The following is a 27678-nucleotide window of genomic DNA, read 5'->3' as shown; positions in this document are numbered from 1 at the left end:
AATGAAAGCACACGTGGGTGCAGGGAGGGGCGGCCGGAAGCAGGTAGCTTGGGGAGCACCGGGCCGGGTCCTGCCCATCCTGGCCTGAATGGGCAGAGTCCGGCCGGCCCGCGCCCGGGGGAGGGAGCGACATGGAGGGCGGCCTGGGCCGGAGCGTGTGCATCCTGACCGGGGCCTCCCGGGGCTTGGGCCGCAGCCTGGCCCTGCTGCTGGCCCCGCGGCTGGCCGCCGGCTCGGCGCTGATGCTGAGCGCCCGCAACTCCGAGGCCCTGAAGGCGCTGGCGGCCGAGCTGGGGGCGGCGCACCCGGATGTGCGGGTGCTGTGCGTGTCGGCCGACCTGGGCAGCGAGGCCGGGCTGCGGCGGCTGACGGAGGCGCTGCGGGAGCTGCCCAGGCCGCCGGACTTGCAGCGGCTCCTGCTGATCAACAACGCTGGTAACGGCCCGGAGGCCGGGGGAGGAGGGGCAAGTGTGCCCGGAGGCCCGGGGGGTGGGTGGAGGGAGGGGCAAGTGTGCCCGGAGGCCCGGGGGTGGGTGGAGGGAGGGGCAAGTGTGCCCGGAGGCCGGGGGTGGGTGGAGGGAGGGGCAAGTGTGCCCGGAGGCCCGGGGGGTGGGGCGCGCAAGCCGGGCGGACCCGCGCCGGGTCCCGTAGTTTTTGTCCGCTCCCCTTTGAATTGACCTCTTGTGTTCCTGCAGCCCGTGTTGGGTTCTGGCCAGAGTTGGAAGGGGCCTCAGTGGCCTGCCCGTGGGGCCAAACAGAACGAGTCCGATCCCGTCCGGACCCCCGGACAAAGGGCAAACCAGCCCAGTTCCTTCAAGTAATCCTTGTCTTTGGCCTTGTTACAGGTCATTCAACAGCTCGGAAAATACTCCCACAAGTTATCAGAGCCACAGTTAACTCTGAAAACCAAAATAAAAGCAAAATAAACTCCAAGAGCTACCAGCTTCTGTAAACAAAAAGCTTTCTTTCCATGGAGGAGGGAAACTAGACGCGGGCACCGCATCTCCTGGGGTAGGAGGTGGGGGTAAGGGCGGCCGAGGCGTGATACATGTAGCCCTGACCTGAGGGTAACAGCCGCGACACAAGTTTGATTTCTAGAAGAACCTCATGACCAGGATGTGGTTCCCACAGGTGTGTGACCCAGCTCAGGAACCCCCTGGAGCTGCCCTGGAAACTGGCCTGGGACTCTGCGGGACAAAAACGCACCCAGAGAGAGAGTGCAAAGGATTGTTGGTACTCTACACAGGGCACAGCTGCTGGGACTTAGCTCTGGAAAACAGGGTCATTTGGGGTTAAGTGACTGCCCAGGGTCACTCAGCTAGGAAGTATTAAGTGTCTGAGGTCAGATTTGAACTCAGATCCTCCTGACTCCAGGGCCAGCACCAGGGTGATTTCTAAAAGAAGAAAGAGAAGAATAAAAAGAAAGGGATGATCTTGGCAAGGGAATCCTGACAGTCTCGATGCCCTTCACCAGTGAAGGTACCCTCTGGCAGAGGAGATTTCCAGCTTAAACTCTGAAACCCAAATCCGCTGTTCCAGATATAGGCAATCATAATAGTAATTGCTCATTTTTATGTGGTACTTTAAGGTTTACCAAACACTTTTCAAATATTATCTCACTTTATCCTCACAACAACCCTGAGAGATAAGAAGATATGAGGGAGCCGAGAGGACAGAGTTCAATAAATTGGCCAAAATCACACTGCTAGAAACTGAAGCAGGGTTTAAACTCGGAGAGTCCTGAATTCAGGTCCAGCACTACCCAGTGAGCTACCTAGCTGGACAATGGGACTGCCACCTCTTTATACGTGGAAACAAGTTCTGCCCGTGCAAGCAAAGAAAGATTGCATTCGTTTCTTTGGCTTCCGCTTTCCTCTGCTGATCGATATTGAGCTTGCAGCTCATTAAAACTCCTAGACCTCCTTCAGAGAAATGGAGATTTTACCTGCCTTCTCTGTCCTATCGTTATGAAGTTGCTATTTTTGAACTGAAATGGAAGAGTTAATGTGTCATAGGTTTTTGGGATCATGTCTGTTATCCACTCTCAGCTTTGTACCATCTACAGACTTAATGAGACTTAAATTACTAATTAAAATATTAAATTTCATATAGCCAAGCACAGATCCTGGAGCTGTCCATTGGAAACCCTTATCCAAAATGGGCTGGAACTATGATCCTTTGAAATCATGAGAATTGAATCATGGAATCACGACTCTGAGTCTAGTCATTCAGCTAAATCTAGAATCATATAATTGTCACCATTCGATCTACATCTCTGCATGTCTCCCATAAGATGAATAGGAGATGCTTAATCCATTGTTTTGTTAAATAAATAATTTTGTTAAATAACTAGGATATGGGGGGCAGCTAGTTAGTGTAGTAGAGCACCAAGAAGACTTGAGTTCAAATCTGGCCTTAGAACTTAACACATCCTGGCTGTGTGATCCTGGGCAAGTCACTTAATCCCAATTGCCTCAGCAAAAAAAAAAAATTAATTTAATTAAAAAATAACTAGGATATGTACAGGATTCCCTTGATTTGCTGTGCTTTGTGTCCGCTTCTCTCTCAGGAGGTGGGCAGTAGGTTTCATTGTGAGTCCTCTGGAATTGCAGTTAGTCATTACACAGATCAAAATTCCCAAACCTTTCAGCGTTTTTGTCCTTTACCCTGTTATTGTCTTTGTATAAATTGTTCTACTGGTTCTGTTCCCTTCAGGTTGCATCAGTTCATACAATTATTCCCAGGCGTCACTGAAGCCCTCTATTTCATGATTTCTTGCAGCACCATGACACATGGGATTATATAGCATAATTTGTTCAGCCATTTTTTTTTTGTCTTCACATCTCCAGCATTTGTGTCTTCGGCAGAAAGGACCTAGGTCCTTTCTACAAGAGGGATTCTTAATCTTTTAATAGATCACGGACTATTTGCAATCTGGGGAAGTCACAGGACCCTTTTCCAGTATGTTTTTAAATGAATAAAATACACAAGATTTCCAAGAGAGGCAATTTTCTCGAAATGGTGCAATGGTCAAAATTAGGGGAAAAAATGTTCAGGGACCCCAGATTAAAGATGGTTTGCATCAAGCTTCCTTTCATGGGAAAACCATTGAATCATAAAAAGTAGATTTCCTGTCCTTTTCCAGGTTCTAGAAGCAAATCTCAAGGGCATTGGAAAGGGGCGTCTGGCCAAGCCTTGGGAAATTTCTGAAAGTTTGATTTTTAATTTTTTTTTAAGGTACCTTAGGAGATGTGTCTAAATGTGTTGTGGACTTTGCTGACCCAGCAGAAGTCAATGGCTACTGGGCTCTGAATGTGACCTCTACCCTTTGCCTAACTGCGGGGGTCCTCAGGGCCTTCCCTCCCAGCCCCGGCCTGAAGCGGACTGTGGTCAACATCTCCTCCCTGTGTGCCGTGGAACCCTTCAAGAGCTGGAGCCTTTACTGTGCCGGCAAGGCCGCCCGAGATATGATGTTCAGGGTCCTGGCAAAGGAGGAGCCCAACGTGCGAGTGCTGAACTATGCCCCAGGTAGGGGGACATCTGATCACTTCCTGGCTCTGGCTGGGGAGCCAGGCACCTCATTCAGAGCTCCCTTGATATCCATCATTCCTTGGGGGGAAGTCCCTCCTGCAGAGAGTATCGGCCAAGGGGCTTCGAAGGATGTGGCAGAGCTACTCTTGGAAATCGTTTGGAGGGGAGGCTAGTGACAGAGCAATCCCTTAGCGGGGAAATGTGTCCTTGCCCCTTATGGAAACAGCCTCTCCCTTCCCCAAGCTTCTGATCATCACAGACACCTTGTGCCCCCTCCTGCCACTGGGCCATAGATTTAGAGCTGGGAGGTACCTCAGAGGCCCGGTGTTTTAGCAGAGGAGGAAACTGAGGCACAGAGAACCTACAGACTTGCCTGAACAAGCATTTGAATGTGAACTCTTAATTCCAGTGCTCTTTCCTCTCGGAAACATTGCCTCTCCTTGGTGAGTAGCTAACAACTTGCCTGTGCCCGGTGGCCATTACAGCTAAAAAACAACCCCCCAAATCATGTATTTGGTACCTGCAGTGGGTGGTAGCAGTCCTAAGGACCACTTACGGGATGCTGCCCTCAGGTGTCATCAGTCCCCTGGCAACCAGAGGAAGGAGAAAAGACTCCCAGGAGGTGGAAGGCTTGGCCCCTGCCCTCAGGACTCAGATAATCGATAGCAAGCATGTTTTTCGAGGCTTGCCAAGCGCAAGAACACTTACCTGTGTTCTCTCATTTGATCATCAGCACGACTCGGGGGACGTAGAGGAAAGCTGGGATTGTCAGCCCAGTCAGCCCGTGCCCAGGGCAGGATTAGAACTCAGACTGACCCCTGTCCCATCTGGCTGTATAATGGGGAGAGGGGTCCGTGGCTCAGAGGCTCAGTCCTATTCCAGTCCTTCTTTGCCCTGGTCTCCCATCCACCCCCAGCCAGGAGTCCTACTAGACCTTTGCCCTTTCTTCTGTTCCCCCAGGTCCTCTGGACACAGACATGCATCAGGAAGGCAGACAGAAAACCAAGGACTTGGATGTACGGGAGACTCTGAACAAGCTCAAGGACAGCCAATCCCTGCTGGATTGTTCCGTCTCTGCCCAGAAGCTCCTGGACCTGCTGCAGCAGGACACTTTTGAGTCGGGGGCCCACATTGACTTCTTTGATGAGTAGGACTGGCTGCCCTGCACCCCCTGGGTACCCCAGCACCTTCCCTGCCATCCTCGGCTCTTCCCAAGTGCCTGGGAAGGATGTACCCCTCAGCCTCTCCTCTCAGACAGGGGGTGTGACTTAGCCAGGTTGTCACTGCCAGAGCTGGGACTCCCAATTCAGGGCTCTCCGCTCTGCCGTGATGTGCCTTCTCCTCCATTGCCTTTGGTTTGTTATCTGGTTTCCACTAAGACTGCCTCTCTTCTCATTCTGTCTTGTCCCTTTCTTCCCCTTCCCAAAAAGCCCATTGGGATCCAGCCTACTCAGGAGAGTTAGGAATATAGTGATGGGAATGTGTCAGTGAGTCTGGGGGGAATTGGGGGATAAAAACAGAGACCAAGTTGAAAGGAGAAGTGATTCTCTGACCCCCCCAGAGAGTCAGAGAGGCACAGTGCTTACAATGCCAGCTTGCAGTCAGCAAGCTCTGAGTGCAAATCCAGCCACTGACATTTACAGTGATTTTCTGGACAAGTCACTTCATGTCTGTACTTCAAGCTGTTCCCCAAGACCTGAATCTGAATTCCTAGCCTGGTTACCATCTGCCTTGGTCAAGAGAGCTCTCTCATTGGACTTCATGCTGAAATGACATGGCATTTCTGTATGAAAGGCAGAGGGAGAGAAAGATAGGAAAGAGAGGGGAAGGAAAGGAGGGAAGAAGGAAGGAAGGAAAAGAAGGAAGAAAGGAAAGAAGGAAGGAAGACGCTGAATTCTCTCTCCTTTTCTCTTTACTTCTATCCCTTGTATAAGTTGTAAAATCCATCAAGGTAGAAATGTGTTTCTGATTCCTTCTGTCTCAGAGTATTCAATAAATGCTGAGAAAGTATTTGTGTGTGTGTTTGTGTGTGTGTGTGTGTGTGTGTGTGTGTGTGTGTGTGTGTGTGTTCCTTCACTCATTCATGGAAATATTTACTGAAGGATTATACTGGGGCAGATACAAAAACATAAATGAAACAGTCCTTTTCTCAAAGAGCTCACATTTTATCAGGGAAAATATACTTGAGTGTTTAACATGATTTTTCTTTTCTGTTTTTTTTTTAAATAGCTTTTTATTTTCAAAATATTTGCAAAGACAGTTTCCAGCATTCACCTTTTCAAATCCTTGTATTTTAATTTTGTTCTCCTGCCCCCTCCTCTAGGCAGCAAGTAATCCAATATATGTTAAACATGTGTAATTCTGCCATACATATTTCCACATTTGTCATGCTGCACAAGAAAAAAATCAGATCAAAAAGGGAAAAAATGAGAGAGAAAAAGGTGAAAATGCTATGTGGTGATCTACCCTCAGTCCCCATCTGGATGCAGATGATTCTGTCCATCACAAGTCTATCAGAATTGGCTTGAATCATCTCATTCTTGAAGAGAGCCACATCCATCAGAATATTCTTGTTTCAACCTGATTTTTTCACTCCTATAGGGGACTCCTACATGAGGACACTCCCTTCATCACTGTAGCTAGCCGCTCCTTCCTGACAGTCTTTGAGGGTTTTCTAGAGCACTGAGATCACTGTTCCTGTGCCCAGGATCTCATCACACGTGATCCCTCATCTTGAGGCTCAGTCCAGTTCTCTCCACTCGACCATAGGATATCTCATGATTATATAAGAAGATACAAGATTAGGGGGTCAAAATTGTAGAACAGAAAATAATCCCACATAGATCATCAGCGTTTCTATTGTGAGAGAATTGTGGGGATTGAGTGAACTCATCACACTGACACCATCTTGTGACTCAGTTCTGGAGCTAGCTCCATTCCCTTCCTTTTAATTATTTCTGTCTCATGAGAAAACTTTATTCATTTATGGTAATTGTAAGAACCTTGCCTTATGCGACTGTGAAGCTGAACCACCTCCAATTGCTGCTTTAACACCCTTAACTCAGAATATTATAGGTTAGGCCCACCAGAAACCCAGTCAGATCTGAAGATAATAGTTTTTTCCCACAAATATACATCTTAAACAACCCATATGTTTTATCTGAAATTGGACCCATACTATTCAATCAGTTATTATTCCTTTGTTCCTTTGAGGGAATATGGTCACTTAGGGTGAATGAGATACTTCTTTATTTCAGGGAATTTAATGTATTGACGCTTTCCCCCCTCCCAGCTCAGAACATTAATCATCTTTTCTCCATTTAGAAATCAGATTATCTCTTTAACCAATTAACCAATTTCTTTTAATTATCAGAATTGATCATCTTTTAATTAATTGGCTTTATTAGAGAAATTATTTTTAATGTATACAAAATCTGTCTCCCTGTTTCAGTGTCCAGTCCTGATCATAAAATGAATAGACAATTGTGTATTGCTTAATACATCAGTACGCTCAGAAGTGCAAACCTTGGTTTCCTCAGTTATTTTATCTTTAAGCCCAGCTAGGTCCAATCAGGGCTCTGACCTCCTTCCCTCCAAAGGCTTCTTAGAGTACTCTGGCTAATCTTTCAGCAAGAGACTTTTTCTGTGGAAGGCTACCCTTAGGGATCAGACTCCTCTTGATTTTGATTTCTTCTAAGCTAAAGTAAGGTTTATCCTCCTGCTGCTGGGGAAGGTTTACCCCCATCCTGAAGGATTATTCCCTTTAAGGAAAGGATGGGTTTCAATAATAGTAAAATACCAAAGCAGCCTATGATTAAAGTTTCGTTTGGCATGAATCCAGGGAAAAAACTTGCTGTTATATTGACACCTCCGTAGAGAAATTCTTATTGGCCTGAAAGTTCCCATACAGGAGTAGAGAGGATGACTAAAAGAAATCTTAAATTATTCTAAAATATATATGAGTACAACAAATGGATTATACAAATTGAGCTGAAAAAGAGACTTAATTATGGAAGAGGTAGGAAATTAGTATGTGCTCGCATTAAATGGTTTTTTTTTTTTCCTGTCTTCTATTTCTTTGTAAAATGCAGAAAAAAAATGTCTTATGTATGTTTAGTAGGTGGCACAATGGACAGAACATTGGCCCTGGAGTCTTCCTGAATTTAAATCTTGCTTCAGACACTTACTATCTGTTTGACCCCGGACAAATCATTTGACCCTGTTTGCCTCAGTTTCCTCATCTGTAAAGTGAGTTGAAGAAGGAAGTGGCAAACCACTGCAGTATCTTTGCCTAGAAAACTCCAAATCTCTCTCTCCCAAATTCCCCCCTCCAAACCACTTCAAAGGCCCCAAGGGCCCTCATTATATCATTTCATTTCTGAACAAGGTTAATCGGGCACCTGACTTTCGATATCTTGTAACTATGACTGTCAGATGTGTCAAGACCTCAGGCCTTGAATCAAACAGACCTAAGGGAATTTCTCCCTACCTCCCCCCTACCCTCCCACTCCTGTTATAATATGTCAGATAAATCTATGCCCTTGAAGAGATGAATCCTGATGTTATTATAACTATGTTTCTCTTTTTCATTTTGTAGCAAATTTCTATAATCAGGGCAGATGAGCAGGAGTTTTCAAAGTACAATACTAAATCTATTTATTAATAGATTGATACTGGAGCATCTTTGAGTTACTACAATAGGATGCAAGTATAAAAAATGTTACCATTTAACTTATTTTGGTTCAAGTTATAATATAGAGATGGTTTAAGAGAGGGGAAGAATTAAGCAAAGTATTAAGATAAAGATATAAATGTTTTTTAATTAAATGGAATAGTAAATTTTGGGCAGTAACAGTATTAGATATATATATCTGTAGGATATATATACATATGTATATGATTGGCTTCCAAATTATTTTAATGGGAAATTCAGGCTTTGATAATATCGAAGAGTAAAAGTTAAAAAAATAAGGCAAACTGAAGCTCAAAGTTTTGTGCATCATCAATTTAATGGTAAAGCTCAAATCTACCAATAAATAGTAGCTCAGCTTTTTCAAGAAGTGGAGATTCTGAATGAGGGGGACAGTCTTCTTTGATAGGTTTTGGGGACTCCAGAACAAAGAACAGAATGGGGTTCAACATGCTTGGTTAGAAGTTTGGTAATGGTGTAGAAAATGGGGCTAGTAATGACCCTTTTTTCCTTCCTGTGACTAAGCAGGGCACATTGTTTCAGTCTACCTAAAAGATTACTGATAATGGCCCAGACTTTTGATCAGCAAACCAGACATCCTTGAAGAATGGCTGAGGGGTATAACAATATTAGACCTGATTCACTTGTGTTCCCACAAATCCTCCAAAGTTGGCAAAATTCCTTGTCTGAACTTAATCCATTAGAGGTCAGCTGAATTCTGAACTAAGATCAGAGACAGAGAAGCATAACTTAAGCAATTACAGGACAATATCAGGTAATTGTAAATAGGAGTAATAAAAAAAAGATGTAGAATCTATCTTGATCATTTCAGAAAGAAATCAGAGCACCCTTCAGGTGGAAAGGAGGAGGGAGAGCATTCCAGGCATGGGGAAACTAATCCCAAGCTAGCAAAATAGACTAAGAAGTAGCAGTCAGATGGGAAACCTAGGGAAAAAACAGTGTTCTGGAAAGCTAAAGGAATGAGTAATCCAGGAGAAGATATTTGTCTCCAGTGTCAAAGGCTGCAGAGAGTCAAGAAGGATGAGGATCGAAAAAACTGCAAAATTCAGTAAGAGATCATCGGCAACTTTGGAGAGAAGGGTTTGGGTTGAATGTTGAGGTAGGAAGTCAGACTGTAGAATGTTCAGGAGTGAGTGGGAGGTAGAAGCCCTGAATGTTGATGGTCTTCCCAAGCCGGTTAGCCACAAAAGGGAGGAGAGATATGAGAAGGTAGATGGGATGGAAAGATCCAATGAAGAGATCTTTTGAGGATGGGAAAATACAGGGACATATTTGTAGGTGCAGGAAAGCTGCCAGTAGACTGAAGATAAGTGAGGGAGTGGGGGATGGTAGGAAGGAAAGTCTGCCAGAAGAGATGGAATTGAATGGGATCAATTATTCAGGCTCTTCATGTAAGATGGAGGTGAAGGGGGAGATGGTGACAGAACTGGTCTGAGTGAGATTAGATGAGGAGGAGCAGAGAAGGAGATCTAGGTGAATGGCTTTGATTTCTTGCAAATTTTCAGCTGAGAGCCAGCTGGGGGAGAGAGCCAATGGGAAGTTTAAGGAGGGATGAAAAAATCTGGCAGAGCTGCTGTGGTGAGTGGGATAGTGAGTTGATAAGGGAAGTGTGAAAGGATTATCTAGCAGCACCAAGAGCCCAGCTGAATTTCTGCAGCATAAATTTATTGGGGAGCATTTTCTCCACCTTCATTCAGCAGCTCATGTACCAGAGTGAAGTCACAGATGGCGGGAGTGCTCCAAGGCTGAGACTTGCTAAGGCACAATCAAGTGTGTGACAAAGGGCCAATGGACTCAAAACAATAGTGTAGCCTTGAATTGGTTCACCAAGGAGTTACTATGGGGAAATGAGCAAAGGTTGGCTAATTCTGGGGTGATGGCCTGGAGAGAAGTGAAGGGATGAGGGATGGCAGGTCATGGTGTGGACGTCAAGTAGTGTTTGGTATTGGAAGGCAGAGGGAGGGCGGAGTGCTAAGAGGTTGTGATCAGGTAAGGGAATTTCAGAGTTTATGAACATGAAAGTGGGATATTAGTGGGTAATAGTGATTATCTTTGTGTGTGGCTGAAATGGAGGAGAAGAGCAGGTCATGGACAAATAGTAGGTTGACTCAGAGATGAAGGTTTTTGAGGGATATGGATGTTGAAGTACCTTGTATGAGAGCAGGATTTGGAGAGGAGAGAAAGGTTGTGAGCCTTTTGGGCATCCCTGGTGCCCCAAACCAGGAATTTTCTCTCAGCTTTAAGGAACCCTATGAGCCTGAAAGAGAAGTGAGTTGACGAATGAAGAGAAGGAACATTAGAATGGAGCTCTGAACCATGCAAGTTAGTATACTGGGTAAAGTACAAAAAGGGTCAAAATTCACGTTGGGGCCCAAAGCAGTATTTTTTGGTTCAATTCTTAAACTAAAAGAGGATATCTATTTAGGATGGAGACAAGAAATAGAAAGGAACAGGTACCTGAGGGATTGATATGGAAGATGTTAGGAAGTTGGGAAGATAGTATGTCAACCTGCGGAAAAGATAAAAGAAAAATCATAAAGTATCATCATTATGAATGGCCCAAACATCCTATTATAAGATCTTCAGTATTCTGACCAATGTTTGGAGCTGATAAAGATTGGCTCTGTTAAGCTTTAATATTTTTGTGAATGGCAAGAACTTTGCAGTCAAGAGGAGTCAGAAAATGCCTTCTGCTGGAAAGGGAGATCGACGGCTACCAAAATTTTTTCTTGTACAGCCTGAGGAGAAAAAGAAAAAAGAAGGATTGGGACCTGTTTGTTATCATATATCTCCATGGAAGTCACAAGGGTTGGGAAGTAAGTCCTGGCTGAGCTGCCAGGGCTCACTGCTTTCCCTGTTGCAAGCTAATCCAGTGTTATTTTCAGAGTGAGAGAAGAATCCTTTATTCAGCGATTCTCATGAGAAGCAGGTGTACTGATGGATGAGACACATGGAGTATCATGTAGGAGCAAGCTTTGTACTGCCTTACTCCTCCCTTCAAGGTTGGATTGATCGGATTTATAGTCAGAGTTAGCTACGAGTGGTCGAATTTGCCATCTGAATGACAATTAGGTTGGTTTACAGTTACAATTGGTCAGATTTACCATCTGAATAAATAGATTCGATTTACAATCCCCTTAATACACCCATTCCATATGTCAAAAGGCTTGTCAAGCCTGGTCACTGACCTTACCTGGTTTGAGTAAGTTTAACCCCAACCCTTTTGTCAGGAACTTTGTTGTTTAACCAGTTCTTTGACTCACAGGTGATTGGTTGGCGATATCTTAACATCATTGTTTTACCACTCCCTCTATTCTGTTTCGACAATATCTGTGGAAACCCAACTTCTCATACTTCTCACATGATGAATGTGCTCCCTTCCCTTTACACATCATCTCCCTCAGCAGCACCAAAGGGGTATGGAAGAGGGAGCAGCTGGGGGGCTGGGGATGAAGCAATATTGGGAAGATTAGTAGTAGACTAAGGAAGGAACTCAGTGCAAAAAGGATATTGAAAATGTCCCCCTTATTGGAGAGCTGCAGTCTGAAGAAGTGTGGTAAGATTGGACACGTTAGGAAGGAGTGTTTGGAATTAAGGAAGGAGAAAAAGGGAGTGTCCCTCAACGTTTGAGGAAAATGAGAACTAGGGGGTATCCGAGGTTTCTTCTATCTAGACCCCACTGGGAACCCTTAATAAATTTAAAGGTAAGGGCTAATCAGGAGTAAAAGAGAAAATACAGTATTACAGGGTTGGAGACATTCTTCCTTGATAAATTCCTCAGATATTTCAAGAATTTTTAATGGTTGGGAGTAAAAGGAGATTTCCATGTGCCCATTATAGAAGTCACTCCTGTATCTGAGAACAGCAAAGACAGATGTCCAAAGTTTATATATCCCAGAGGAAAGGAGTAATTTAATAGGCAGAAATGTGATTATACAATTAGGATTGGAATTAAGGCGTTGAATCGACAGATAGTTATTAAAATGTACCTTCTTCTGAGAGAACATGAACGGCAGAAATAGGGGAAGTTTAAAAATTCCCCCACTTAAAATAAAAATCCAGAGAATATGGTGTGTATTAAAGAATACCCTATTTCATTGGAGGGGAAAATAAGATTGCAATAAGTAATAGAGGGACTCTTGAGGAATAGGCTTATTAGAACCTTGTATGCCCCTTTTTAATACCTCTACTTAGCTCCTTAAGAAACCAGATGGAATTTACAGATTAATACAAGATCTCGGGGCAGTAAACAAGATAGTGACATGTTAGAGAGCATCAGAAGGGAATAACTCCTGAGGTAGTGAGGAATTGTTTAACTGATGAGGAAAATGTTTAAAGAAAGTGGCCTATAGAGAGTAGTGAGGAAGATGGCTGTCCCTATCCCCATTCTGTCTAAAATAGAGGCAACTCCAATATTTTCTAAAAAGGAAGAGAAAAGGTTGGAAGAGATTGGAGCAATAAGATCCCCAAAGGATACTGACAATTACTTGATGGGAGGAGAATGTAAAATAAGGCCACGATTAGGGGAATTTTAGCTGTATTGCATCAAGGAAGGTATTATATTGTTCAGGCAATGTGTGATGTCTTTTTAAGAAAAGTTGATTGTAAAGGGATATATACAACTGCAAAACAAATATCTGAAAGGTGTGGAAAATGTCTAAAGATAAATAAGAAGGTATTGAGGAGGCTTCCATCCTCAAGGAGGAACCTTGGCTCCAGAGTAGATTTTACTGATGATACTAGTGGAAAAATAGATTATAATGGACCATTTGACAGGATGGGTGGAAGTTTTTCCCCTGAGATTTCCTAGCTCGAGAGGGGTTAGTAGGATAATATTAGAACAAATTATGCCTTGATATGCTTTGGTAGATTCTATTGATTCTGATAACGGAACCATTTTACTTTAAAATTTTTACAAGAAATAATGAGAAGGGGATGGCAACTAGAGCAGCGATTCCATACACCATGGCATCTGCCCTCTCAGGGAAAGTGAAAAGAATGAAGCAGACTTTTAAGAAACAGATTTCTCGTTGCCTTGAACTAGATGTTTGTTGATTGCTTTGTTAAGGGTTAGAACTGAACCCAGAAGAGATCTGGACTTTTTTCATACGAGATGCTGTTTGGTTTACTTTATTTGGAAAGGGAAAAGGAAATACCCTCTTCTGAAGGAAGGGATAAGTTTTTAAGAAATTATATACTGGCAGTGCCCTCGTCCCTTTCAGCCATTAGGAAACAAATATTCTTGCCTGGTCCAGACAACACCTTTGGGCATTCCAGGAAACTGGGTGCTTATTAAATCCTGGAAGGAGTGGAGTGAGAAAGACCTTACCAGGCGTTATTGATGAGCAGACCAGTCGGGATGGCTGAAAAGGAATGGAGTCATCATGCCAGCGTTAAATATGTGGAGGATCTTCGAGAGTAGATTGTTAAGGACAATTCATAACCTCTAAAACTGACACTGATTGGGGCAATTAGGAATGTTTTGGTGGTGAGGGAGGTTAATTGTGCTTGGGGGAATTTTAAAAATATTGATGTTATTTCCAGATAAGTTTATAGGAGGAAGTTGAATTAACACGTTTTACGATGAAGAGATTATTAATGTTGATTCTGATAGGGTTCTTTAGTCCAAAACTAGGACTATTCCTCCCATATCCACGTTCTCCCCCTCTTAATGCATTAGTATAGTTGGCAGAGGTGGTGACTGGCATCTTAGATCAAATATGGAAGTCCTGAGATTGAATTATAACCATGGTACCCTATACCCCTGAGTCCAGTCTGGATTTTTAGTAACGAGTCAAAAATAAGAGATGATACTGGATTTTGGATTGGATTTCAAAAGCCTGATTGGCTTCTTGCTAAACAACATGAGGTAATAAAAGAAAGGTAGGAAGGTGTTGTGGAAAGGTAAAGATAAATGAAACCCTAATGGAAAAAGAAATTCTATTATTGTTTTTTTTTAATCCTTCTGTTAGACCGTGTTTATTGAATTCCTTTATTAGTTTTATTTTTTCTAAGTTACAAGCTTTCATTTAAAGGGAAGTGTTAAAATGCGAATAGTTCTAAGGAAGAGTTGTCAAAATGGTTTGAGAAATAGAATATGAGGGAAAGGTGTGGAAATAAAATCCCTATTAAAAGATGAGAGAGAGGGGCAGCTAGGTGGTGCAGTGGTTAGAGCACCAGCCCTGACATCAGGAGGATCTGAGTTTAAATCTAGTCTCCACTTTCTAGCTGTGGGACCCTAGGCAAGTCACTTAACCCCAATTGCCTCACTTTAAAAAAAGAGATGAGAGGGAAATTGTGAGGAGTAAAATTGTAAGGTTTTTGTTTCCACAGTTGAAAAGTTGAAGAGTCTCATAGCCCCCCTCTCTGTTGCCGTGTGAAAAGAAGGTGATATAAATTTTAGGGTCAGTACATTCTGGCTGAAGAGAATTAAAGAATATCTTAAGTCAACAGAAGTAATCACAGGTGCTGGTCAAGTGCAAATGACCTGGGTTTATGTCGTAACTTCGAACTGGGCATGTAATAAGCCCCATGTATATTGACTTCTTCCTCAAGGAGATTCCACCATTTTTGAATATATGATGATGTGGCGAGGGGAGGAGGGAACCCAGAACCATGTCAAGAAGTGTATGTGGTGGGAGTGTCGTGAAATATTAGATTTGGAAAGGGTTTTCTCCAGTGGAAATTCTCAGGGGGGATGAGGAAGCAGGGCAAGATTATGGAATACAACTGCGGGTTCTGCCTCTGCTGATTGTGAGTGTGCTCTCTCAAAGAGCTACGCCACCTACTTCCTGCAAGAAATGTAGAAAGTCGTCCTCACTCTAAGGATGTGGGTCTGAAGTTTTCATTTCTAACATGTATACATACACACACATACATATACACACACACATACACATATACATACATACAAAACACACATACACATACATATATACACATACACATACATACACATACACATTATATACACATACACATACACACACACATTGTGGAAATCAGGGAGTCCTGAGTTCAAACCCGGCTTCGGATAATTCTATCTGTGTCCCCTGGGCAAGTCATTTAACTGTTTGCCTCCGTTTCCTCACCTGCCAAATGAACCAGAGAGGGAAATGGCAAAACACTCCAGAGTCTTCGCCAAAAAACTCCAAATGACGCCCACAAAGAATCAGGAGCATCTGAAACTACTGAGCAACAACGTATGTATGCGTACACATATATGTATATGCACATTACCTTCTATTCTTCCCATCCCCCACCTATTGAGCAAATTTAAAAACAATCTACTCCACAAAAGAAAGCCCCGAGTGTTGGAAACACGGGAGAGCCGCTGAAATACCTGGGAGCCACCCGGCTGTGGCTGCTGGGGGTCCGACCCAGAATGAGAGGATGCTACAAGGAGACTGAGAGACAGTTGCTGTTCTCTGACCTCTCTCACTGAAAGACTGTTGTGCTGTCTGACCTCTCTCCTCTTCCCTCTGCCTCCAATTTATCTCATTCCCAGTCCCCAACACCTGTGTCAGCAAAGGCTGCCCCGCAGCTCCCTCAGACGTTATCATCCACAGCTGTAGAGGCTCTCGGAGAATGGACCTGTCCCTTAACACTTGAGGGATTGAGCTCTGCCAAGAGCCATGTGTTTCCCCTTCCTGGGCTTTGTCTTCCGCCGTACAGGATTTGGGATTGCCGGCAGAAGGCTGGTCATGTTGATCTGACCAAGGCCCTCAGTGCCTGTCGGTGAGATTAAGGGAGAAGAAAAGTCCCCTGACCTCTCTCCCCCGCCTAATGTACTCTCTGCTCCCATCAGCCCTTCCCACGGCTGCTCGGGGAGGGATGACTGCACAAGCAAATGAAAGCTCTGACAAAAGCTGCTGACAGTTCCCTCTCCCTTCTTATCGTTTCTTTAATAGTGTTTTATCAGGTGGGAATAGGAGCTTTGGTTCTTTTGGAAAGGTCACGTAACAGGAACTTCCCAACCCGATAGGATGAGATGTCCTCTCTCCTCATCGGTGAAGATCGCCCTGCTCCTTCATGAAGATGGAGGCAGACAGAGGTGGCGGAGAAGACAGATACGATGGCTTCAGTCCCTGTGTGTTCTTCTAGTTTTCAGTTTTGAGAAAAAAAAGATCTGCAACAGGACCCTTTTCCCAAGTCGCATGAAGGGAGAAAGACTCTGGGAGGAAACCAACAGTAGAACTTGGATTATTTCCCCATTTCCTTCTTGTTACAGGAGAGACTTTAGGAATTCCCTTTTAGGTAAAATAAGGAAGTCTCTCAGATGAGCTAAGTTACCCTACGCCCAATGGAAGAACCTGATAGATGCATGTGTTAATGTGTATATCTCATATTTTGTTATTGTTTAGTCATTTCAGGGGTGTCTGATTCTTTAGGACCCTTGAGTTTTCTCGGCAAATATACCGGAGTGGTTTGCCACTTCCTTCTGTACATCATTTTACAGATGGGGAAACTGAGGCAGACGTAGTTAAGTGACTTGCTCACGATCACGCAGCGAGTAAGTCTGAAATTGGATTGGAGCAGGGAAGAGGAAGACTCCGCTGCCTGATATTCTATCCTCGCTATGGCTTATATATCCTATATCTCACCCTCTATCGTACATACCTGTGCAAATATAGCACATTCATAGGTGTATGTAAATATAAATATGTGTTTCCCCTGGTTTCTGTTTTGCTATAGATTTCGATATTGTGGAGGTGACATTTAGTGGAAAGGGCATCAGGCTTTGGTTCTATATCTCGGGGCTATTCTTTTCCTTGTTAAATATAGAGCAAGAATTTTACTTGAACCAAAACTTTATGTCACCGAGACTGACCTTTAGGAGAATATGGATACGTGCTACCCCCCTTCTCTGTCCCTCTGAGGGCAGCCTGGCCGCCTGCGGGTCCCAACCTCCTGCTCCCGCTCCTGGCAGGACTGTGGGTCTTCCTTGGAGAAGAGTGTGGGGAGATAGTGAAGCCCCCGTATCACGCGTCTCCGAGTCATCCACGACTTCCCATGATGCTGAGCGCCTTCTGTCCCGAGGGAAATCCTGCAATGGAGGCCCTGGGCAGCACGTGGGGCCCGAGAGCCAAGTCAGTGCTGGGGGAGCAAGATGTCCGGCCGTGGCCCAAGGAGCCAGACTGAGGAAGGGGGAGGGTGCTGGACGTTGGAAGGGAACGATCCCCTGGGCCTGGTTCTCCTGATGACCTTGTTAGCCATGGGGCGGGTGAGCAGGGGCTAGAGGTCAGCGTCAGTCCTTTTGTCCCAGAGGGGAAGCGGGGCTGCCGGGCAAGCCCGGGCCACAAGGGGGGAGAGGAGGGGTCTGAGCAGGTCCCTGGTTCTCCCTGGGGCTGAGGGCTCAGTAGGTCGTGCTCTCCGGTGCCACCTGGTGGTCACACACATGCAGAACAGACAGTGTGACTGGCAGGGAGGGAAGGCTTGGAGGCTCTGAGGCTGGAAATCAGGAGGGGCCTTCAGCAGAAGGGAGAGCCCAGTCCCCTGCGCCTCCTCCCCATCATGGCTCCTCCAGCTTCCGCCAAGTCTCCAGGCTTTCCTCAATCTCCCCTCCCTCCGAGGTGACTGGGAGAGCTGGCTGGGGGTCTCCCCGCGGGAAGGGGGCTCCCCCAGGGCAGGGACCTGCTTTTGCCTTCGCTTACATCCTCCCCATTGGCTCAGGGCCTGGTACTTAATCCGGCTCTTCTGGGCGGCCTTTCCTGATGCTCCCACCAGAAGGGATCCTCTCCTCCCTCCTTGTTTCCAGAGGGGAAGGTGTCCCAGGCCACAAGCTGGGAGGCGGGCGTTCTCGGTTCCTTGGGAGCCATGGAGTCCTGGGTTTCCTCACTTGGAAAATGGGAGTGTCGGGCTAGATGGATCCCGAAGTCCCTGTCAGCTGTGGAGAGATAAAGGTGTGCTGCTAATGGGACCATGGTACAAACACATCAGCTGACATTGTGCATGTCTCTCTTTTTATCTACTTGTTCATTCATTCGTTTGTTTTCGCAAATTTTTACACTGTGATTTCCAAATTCTCTCCCTCCCTCCGGTCCCTCTGCCCCTTGAGAAGCAATGTGATTTCAGTTATACATGTGAAGTCATGAGAAGTGTTTCCATTTTAGTCACGCTGCCAAAAAAAGAAAGAAAAGCAAGAAAAATAAATTACCAAAAAATTGCTTCAATCAACACTCAAAATTCATCAATTCTCCTTGACGGCGGAGAGCATTTTTTATCATGAGTCCTCTGGATTTGACTTGGAACATTGTCTTGATCAGAAAAGCTAAATCATTCCCAGTTGATCACCCTTACCATATCCTTTGTAGGATGGTCTCCTGCTTCCGCTCATTTCACTTTTCATCAGTTCATGTTAGTCTTTCTTTTAGCACAATAGTATTGCGTTCCAATCATAGGCTACCCTTTGTTCATATGCCTGCCTCTCGTGCACTTGGCTTAGTTCTCTCTCTTATCAAAAAATATTCAATTAATAATCAAGAATCTGGGACATTATTAATTTGGGTTTCCCCTCCAATGGCTCAGACAACACAATCCATCCAAGGCGCTCTGTGTCTGTGATTCTCTGGTTTTATGATGGGGAAAGTGTAGCCGCTGCTTCAGGAAGGCCCTTATGTGATGGGAGAAATGGTTTCTCTATTTAGACAATCCCAAAATTGATCAAGGGAGAGAACTCAGGAAAACAGCCATGAGATAGACTGTCCTTTGGTAGCCCCATTTTTGACTTTGGTCTCACAGGATTCTTTCCATTTTTAAGTTAAGAGTACTAATAAGAAGGGGAGGGAGTTGAGAATGAAGGATAACCGGGATCAATCACCCCCTTAACATTAGGGGAATGAGAAAGAGACATCTGTTTTTGGGGTAAAGACCCATTAATTCAAGGTCTCAGAAGCTTGGCTGGGATGCCAAGAGACTTCCCAAATCCTTAGGAGCCCAGAAGAACCAAGCAGAGTTGTCTTAGGTCTCAAGGTCAAGTGAATTTTGCCTTCTAATGGTCACCCTCTTTCTTTTCTCCTTTTCTCTTGCTCTTCTCCCTCAGGTCCTCTGGACACAGACATAGATCCTACTGCCAGGGCGAACGGCAAAGTAGCCTAAAATCCACCAGATGTAACGCCAGCTGTCTCCGAGGAGAGGGGGTTCTGGTGGACTGCACTGTGTCTGGCCAGAAACCGTTGAAGCTGTTGTTTTCTCGAGCCCACGTTTTTTTCTTTGATAAATAGGTTATTCGTGTCCTCCAGCATTTCTCCTCTTCTGCTGTCTGGGGCCAAGCCAACCAAATACAGCCATTTGAGCACCCACAACGGATTGGAGACTCTCTCCGAGTAGTTTTTCTTAGCTGGCATCACACCCAGGAAATAGATTCAAGAAATCAGGGCAACCGTTTTTCGTTTCTCCCCTGGCTCTGCTTCTTACTCTTTGGACTTGCACTCAGGTTTCTGTAGTTCTCTTTTGTGTATTGTTCTCCCCTGATGGAATGGAGTCCTTTCAGCGTAGGAATTGTCCTTCTCTTTGTATTTACATTCTAGAGCTGGCACAATGTCTGGCCTGGCCCACTGTGAGTTGCTTTTAGAGCAAAAAAGGGAATGTTCTTTTAGGATCCCCAGTAGATCTCGGAGCCAAGAATATGACAATTGTGGTTAGGGAACTCCTAGGAAAGGATATTACACTGATAGGAAATAAATTTTTTTCTGTTTTCTTGACTATGATGATTTATGATTTTCTAGATTTATGTTTTCTTGAATAATGGTGATTTCTGATTTCTGTGTGGTTATTCTCTTTATCCCATTTTCCCCTTGCAAAAAGATGACTACGTGATGGCATGAGAATAAGGCAGGAGGGCGTAGTGGACATCTTCTTACATTTTGAAATTGAGAAAATCTAGAACACCTGTATGACTCTGAAGTCCTTTGATGAAGTCCTAAAAGGTGTGTTGGACAGAGAGGAACTGAAGAATTAATCCCTGAGGCAAGCAGGGAGAAGACACTGATAGAGATACAGTCCTGCCTGTATGGGACGGTGACTGTTATCCAAATTAAAATCAGAGACTCTCAAAGTAAAAAGCAAAAAAAAAAAAAAGATTTATTATGATCTTGTGAGAAAGGGCAACTTCTAAGAGAGAGGAATGCCAAGTGCAAACTGCAAAATACAAAATTATATAGACCCTCACATAGAAGCCCCTACCACTCCTTTTGACCTTTTCTCCCATTTTAAATGTCTAGCCCAGAAACAAAGGATACTAGTTAATAACACTCTTTTGTTATAAAATAAAATTTAAAAAAACTTTTTATTGACAGAACCTATGCCAGGGTAGTTTTTTTTACAATATTATCCCTTGCACTCACTTCTGTTCCGATTTTTCCCCTCCCTTCCTCCACCCCCTCCCCTAGATGGCAAGCAGTCCTATATATGTTGGATATGTTGCAGTATATCCTAGATACAATATATGTTTGCAGAACCGAACAGTTCTCTTGTTGCACAGGGAGAATTGGACTCAGAAGGTAAAAATAACCCGGGAAGAAAAACAAAAATGCAGATAGTTCACATTCGTTTCCCAGTGTTCTTTCTTTGGGTGTAGCTGCTTCTGTCCATCATTTATCAATTGAAACTGAGTTAGGTCTCTTTGTCAAAGAAATCCACTTCCATCAGAATACATCCTCATACGATATCGTTGTCAAAGTGTATAATGATCTCCTGGCCCTGCTCACTTCCCTCAGCATCAGTTCCTGTAAGTCTCTCCAAACCTCTCTGTATTCATCCTGCTGGTCATTCCTCACAGAACAATAATATTCCATAACATTCATATACCATAATTTACCCAGCCATTCTCCAATTGATGGGCATCCATTCAATTTCCAGCTTCTAGCCACTACAAACAGGGCTGCCACAAACATTTTGGCACATACAGGTCCCTTTCCCTTTTTTAGTATCTCTTTGGGATATAAGCCCAATAGAAACACTGCTGGATCAAAGGGTATGCACAGTTTGATAACTTTTGGGGCATAATTCCAGATTGCTCTCCAGAATGGTTGGATTCGTTCACAACTCCACCAACAATACATCAGTGTCCCAGTTTTCCTGCATCCCCTCCAACATTCATCATTATTTTTTCCTGTCATCTTAGCCAATCTGACAGGTGTGTAGTGGTATCTCAGAGTTGTCTTCATTTGCATTTCTCTGATCAATAGTGATTTATAATAACACTCTTTACCATATTAGGTACTTAAATGCTAATAAAAAGGTTAAAGGAAAGGAGAGGAAAGTAAATTTATCTAAGATAATCAAACACCTCTAGCTCAATTTGTTATTGCACAATCTCAAATCACAGGACATAGATGGAGGCCACATTCTTATTTTTTAAAATTTATTTCATAGCTTTTTATTTATAAGTTATATGCATGGGTAATATTACAACATTGACAATTGCCAAACCTCTTGTTCCAATTTTTCCCCTCCTTCCCCCCACCTCCTCCCCTAGATGGCAGGATGACCAGTAGATATTACATATATTACAGTATAAATTAGATACACAATAAGCATACGTGACCAAACAGTTATTTTGCTGTACAAAAAGAATCGGACTCTGAAATATTGTACAATTAGCATATGGAGGAAATCCAAAATGCAGGCAAGCAAAAATATAGGGTTTGGGAATTCAATGTAATGGTTCTTAGTCATCTCCCAGAGTTCTTTCGCTGGACATTGGAACTGATTTGGCCACATTCTTATGAGAGGTCTTCACTCAGCTCATCCCATTCACACCCTCTGGAGGTCATCCAGAGAGAAATCAAAGTTATGTCAAGTCCCTGAGACCCACCTTCCATAGGGGTCTTGGGCAGCCTCACCTTGCCATGTCCTGTCAGAAATCCCGGTCATGGCCCTGAAGTTAAATTGTCTCTATATGTACTTATGGCCCATCCCATTTACGCCAGTCTGCCATGGCATTCTGCCCCGTGGTGTCTTTCCCCTTAACCTTCCCCTGTGCCACATGGTCTCTCCTACCCCCATCATGCTTTGTGGTGTCTCTCCTGAGCCCCTTCTTCTACTCTTTTGGGATGCTATGTTTCTTTCATGATTTAGCCTGATGGATAAGGGCATGTCCCAACCTCCTGGGCTGCCCCCTTTCTCCTGGGTAATTGTGAGTTCCACTGAGGAACTTGTCTTTCCTATGCCCTCCCACTCTATTCCATATTTACCATGCCTGGTGTCTATTGGATCCCTTCCTTTTGTCTGTAACTTCTTCTCTAAATAAATCTACCTTTTGCCCAAGAGAATGGCCACTGTGAATTCTTCCCAATTTTTGGTGACCTTCATCACCTGGTGCTACACCAGCCACATCATTTTCACTCTCCAAGCCTCAGTTTTCTCAATGAGAGCATTGGGGGCAGCTGGGTGGCGCAGTGGGTAGAGCACCAGTCCTGAAGTCAGGAGGACCTGAGGTCAAATCTAGTCTCCACTTTCTAGCTGTGGAATCCTGGGCAAGTCACTTAACCCCAATTGCCTCAGTTTAAAAAAAAGATAAGAGGGAAATTGTGAGGAGTAAAATTGTAAGGTTGTTGTTTCCCCAGTTGAAAAGTTGAAGAGTCTCATAGTCTCCCTCTCTGTTGCCGTGTGAAAAGAAGGTGATATAAATTTTAGGGTCAGCACATTCTGGCTGAAGAGAATTAAAGAATATCTTAAGTCAACAGAAGTAATCACAGGCGCTGGTCAAGTGCAAATGACCTGGGTGTATGTCCCAACTTTGAACCGGGCGTGTAATAAGCCCCATGTATATTGACTTCTCCCTCAAGGAGATTCCACCATTTTTGAATATATGATGATGTGGCGAGGGGAGGAGGGAACCCGGAACCATGTCAAGAGGTGTATGTGGTGGGAGTGTCGTGAAATATTAGATTTGGAAAGGGTTTTCTCCAGTGGAAATTCTCAGGGGGGATGAGGAGGCAGGGCAAGATTATGGAATACAACTGCGGGTTCTGCCTCTGCTGATTGTGAGTGTGCTCTCTCAAAAAGCTACGCCACCTACTTCCTGCAAGAAATGTAGAAAGTCGTCCTCACTCTAAGGATGTGGGTCTGAAGTTTTCATTTCTAACATGTATACATACACACACATACATATACATACACACACATACACACATACACATATACATACATACAAAACACACATACACATACATATATACACACATACACATACATACACATACACACACATACACACACATACACATCCACATAAACATTTTAGAAGTCAGGGAGTCCCAAGTTCAAATCTGGCTCCAGATATTACTATCTGTGTCACCTGGACAAGTCATTTAACTGTTTGCCTCCGTTTCCTCACCTGCCAAATGAACCAGAGAGGGAAATGGCAAAACACTCCAGAGTCTTTGCCAAAAAACCCCAAATGATGCCCACAAAGAATCAGGAGCCCCTGAAACTACTGAGCAACAACGTACGTGTGCACACACATATATGTATATACACATTACCTTCTATTCTTCCCATCCCCCACCTATTGAGCAAATTTAAAAACAACCTACTTCACAAAAGAAAGCCCCTGAGTGTTGGAAACACGGGAGAGCCGCTGAAATACCTGGGAGCCACCGGGCTGTGGCTGCTGGGGGTCCGACCCAGAATGAGAGGATGATACAAGGAAACTGAGAGGCCGTTGCTGTTCTCTGACCTCTCTCACTGAAAGACTGTTGTGCTGTCTGACCTCTCTCCTCTTCCCTCTGCCTCCAATTTATCTCATTCCCAGTCCCCAACACCTGTGTCAGCAAAGGCTGCCCCGCAGCTCCCTCAGACGTTATCATCCACAGCTGTGGAGGCTCTCGGAGAATGGACCTGTCCCTTAACACTTGAGGGATTGAGCTCTGCCAAGAACCATGTGTTTCCCCTTCCTGGGCTTTGTCTTCCACCGTACAGGACTTGGGATTGCCGGCAGAAGGCTGGTCATGTTGATCTGACCAAGGCCCTCAGTGCCTGTCAGTGAGATTAAGGGAGAAGAAAAGTCCCCTGACCTCTCTCCCCCGCCTAATGTACTCTCTGCTCCCATCAGCCCTTCCCACGGCTGCTCGGGGAGGGATGACTGCGCAAGCAAATGAAAGCTCTGACAAAAGCTGCTGACAGTTCCCTCTCCCTTCTTATCGTTTCTTTAATAGTGTTTTATCAGGTGGGAATAGGAGCTTTGGTTCTTTTGGAAAGGTCACGTAACAGGAGCCTCCCAACCCAATGGGATGAGATGTCCTCTCTCCTCATCGGTGAAGATCACCCTGATCCTTCATGAAGATGGAGGCAGACAGAGGTGGCAAAGAAGACAGATACGATGGCTTCAGTCCCTGTGTGTTCTTCTAGTTTTCGGTTTTGAGAAAAAAAGATCTGCAACAGGACCCTTTTCCCAAGTCGCATGAAGGGAGAAAGATTCTGGGAGGAAACCAACAGTAGAACTTGGATTATTTCCCCATTTCCTTCTTGTTACAGGAGAGACTTTAGGAATTCCCTTTTAGGTAAAATAAGGAAGTCTCTCAGATGAGCTAAGTTACCCTACGCCCAATGGAAGAACCTGATAGATGCATGTGTTAATGTGTATATCTCATATTTTATTGTTTAGTCATTTCAGGGGCGTCTGAGTCTTTAGGATCCTTGAGTTTTCTCGGCAAATATACCGGAGTGGTTTGCCACTTCCTTCTGTACATCATTTTACAGATGGGGAAACTGAGGCAGACGTAGTTAAGTGACTTGCTCACGATCACGCAGCGAGTAAGTCTGAAATTGGATTGGAGCAGGGAAGAGGAAGACTCCGCTGCCTGGTATTCTATCCTCGCTATGGCTTATATATCCTATATCTCACCCTCTATTGTACATACCTGTGCAAATATAGCACATTCATAGGTGTATGTAAATATAAATATGTGTTTCCTCCGGTTTCTGTTTTGCTATAGATTTCGATATTGTGGAGGTGACATTTAGTGGAAAGGCATCAGGCTTTGGTTCTATATCTCGGGGCTATTCTTTTCCTCTTTAAATATAGAGCAGGAATTTCACTTGAACCAAAACTTTATGTCACCGAGACTGACCTTTAGGAGAACATGGATACAGTGCTACCCCCCCTTCTCCGTCCCTCTGAGGGCAGCCTGGCCGCCTGCGGGTCCCAACCTCCTGCTCCCGCTCCTGGCAGGACTGTGGGTCTTCCTTGGAGAAGAGTGTGGGGAGATAGTGAAGCCCCCGTATCACGTGTCTCCGAGTCATCCACGACTTCCTCTGATGCTGAGCGCCTTCTGTCCCGAGGGAAATCCTGCAATGGAGGCCCCCTGGGCAGCACGTGGGGCCCGAGAGCCAAGTCAGTGCTGGGGGAGCAAGATGTCCGGCCGTGGCCCAAGGAGCCAGACTGAGGAAGGGGGAGTGCGCTGGACATTGGAAGGGAATGGTCCCCTGGGCCTGGTTCTCCTGATGACCTTGTTAGCCATGGGGCGGGTGAGCAGGGGCTGGGAGGTCGCCACCCGTCCTTCTGTCCCAGAGGGGAAGCGGGGCTGCCGGGCAAGTCCAGGCCACAAGGGGGGAGAGGAGGGGTCTGAGCAGGTCCCTGGTTCTCCCTGGGGCTGAGGGATCAGTAGGTCGTGCTCTCCGGTGCCACCTGGTGGTCACACACATGCAGAACAGACAGTGTGACTGGCAGGGAGGGAAGGCTTGGAGGCTCTGAGGCTGGAAATCAGGAGGGGCCTTCAGCAGAAGGGAGAGCCCAGTCCCCTGCGCCTCCTCCCCATCATGGCTCCTCCAGCTCCCGCCAAGTCTCCAGGCTTTCCTCAATCTCCCCTGCCTCCGAGGTGACTGGGAGAGCTGGCTGGGGGTCTCCCCGCGGGAAGGGGGCTCCCCCAGGGCAGGGACCTGCTTTTGCCTTCGCTTACATCCTCCCCATTGGCTCAGGGCCTGGTACTTAATCCGGCTCCTCTGGGCGGCCTTTCCTGATGCTCCCACCAGAAGGGATCCTCTCCTCCCTCCTTGTTTGCAGAGGGGAAGGTGTCCCAGGCCACAAGCTGGGAGGCGGGCGCTCTCCGTTACTTGGGAATCATGGAGTCCTGGGTTTCCTCACTTGGAAAATGGGAGTGTCAGGCTAGATGGATCCCGAAGTCCCTGTCAGCTGTGGAGAGATAAGGGTGTGCTGCTAATGGGACCATGGTACAAACACTTCAGCTGACATTGTCCATGTCTCTTTTTTATCTACTTGTTCATTCATTCGTTTGTTTTCGCAAATTTTTACACCGTGATTTCCAAATTCTCTCCCTCCCTCCGGTCCCTCTGCCCCTTGAGAAGCAATGTGATTTCAGTTATACATGTGAAGTCATGAGAAGTGTTTCCATTTTAGTCACGCTGCCAAAAAAAGAAAGAAAAGCAAGAAAAATAAATTACCAAAAAATTGCTTCAATCAACACTCAAAATTCATCAATTCTCCTTGATGGCGGAGAGCATTTTTTATCACGAGTCCTTTGGATTTGACTTGGAACATTGTCTTGCTCAGAAAAGCTAAATCATTCCCAGTTGATCACCCTGACCATATGGCTGTTCCTTTGTACGATGGTCTCCTGCTTCCGCTCATTTCACTTTGCATCAGTTCATGTTAGTCTTTCTTTTAGCACAATAGTATTGCGTTCCAATCATAGGCTACCCTTTGTTCATATGCCTGCCTCTCGTGCACTTGGCTTAGTTCTCTCTCTTATCAAAAAATATTCAATTAATAATCAAGAATCTGGGACATCATTAATTTGGGTTTCCCCTCCAATGGCTCAGACAACACAATCCATCCAAGGGCTCTCTGTGTCTGTGATTCTCTGGTTTTATGATGGGGAAAGTGTAGCCCCTGCCTTCAGGAGGCCCTTATGTGATGGGAGAAATAGTTTCTCTATTTAGACAATCCCAAAATTGATCAAGGGAGGGAACTCAGGAAAACAGCCATGAGATAGACAAAGATGATAAAAAACTTCTGTCCTTTGGTAGCCCCATTTTTGACTTTGGTCTCACAGGATTCTTCCCATTTTTAAGTTAAGAGTACTAATAAGAAGGGGAGGGAGTTGAGAATGAAGGATAACCGGGATCAATCACCCCCTTAACATTAGGGGAACAAGAGACATCTGTTTTTTGGGTAAAGACCCATTAATTCAAGGTCTCAGAAGCTTGGCTGGGATGCCAAGAGGCTTCCCAAATCCTTAGGAGCCCAGAAGAACCAAGCAGAATTGTCTTAGGTCTCAAGGTCAAGTGAATTTTGCCTTCTAATGGTCACCCTCTTTCTTTTCTCCTTTTCTCTTGCTCTTCTCCCTGGTTCTCCTCAGGTCCTCTGGACACAGACATGGATCCTACTGCCAAGGCGAACGGCAAAGTAGCCTAAAATCCACCAGATGTAACGCCAGCTGTCTCCGAGGAGAGGGGGTTCTGGTGGACTGCAC

General features: G+C 45.0%; 1 protein-coding gene across 2 annotated transcripts; it reads left to right on the top strand.

The window, feature by feature from the left end:
- Nucleotides 1-8: 8 nt before the first annotated feature.
- On the top strand, nucleotides 9-27678 carry LOC127547388 (sepiapterin reductase-like). Of its 2 annotated transcripts, none has more exons than XM_051974278.1 (3): nucleotides 9-435; nucleotides 3238-3528; nucleotides 27565-27678. In XM_051974278.1, the coding sequence occupies exons 1-3, from the start codon at nucleotides 132-134 to the stop codon at nucleotides 27618-27620; spliced, it is 651 nt and encodes a 216-aa protein (XP_051830238.1). In that variant the 5' UTR covers nucleotides 9-131; the 3' UTR covers nucleotides 27621-27678. The 2 variants fall into 2 exon arrangements, with proteins under 2 accessions (XP_051830238.1, XP_051830237.1); XM_051974277.1 differs by lacking the exon at nucleotides 27565-27678 and adding an exon at nucleotides 4492-5541 and having other exon boundaries at nucleotides 27-435.

Source organism: Antechinus flavipes, chromosome 2, assembly GCF_016432865.1.
Source record: "Antechinus flavipes isolate AdamAnt ecotype Samford, QLD, Australia chromosome 2, AdamAnt_v2, whole genome shotgun sequence".
NCBI classification, from domain to species: domain Eukaryota; kingdom Metazoa; phylum Chordata; class Mammalia; order Dasyuromorphia; family Dasyuridae; genus Antechinus; species Antechinus flavipes.
This window is presented reverse-complemented; position numbering and strand designations above follow the sequence as displayed.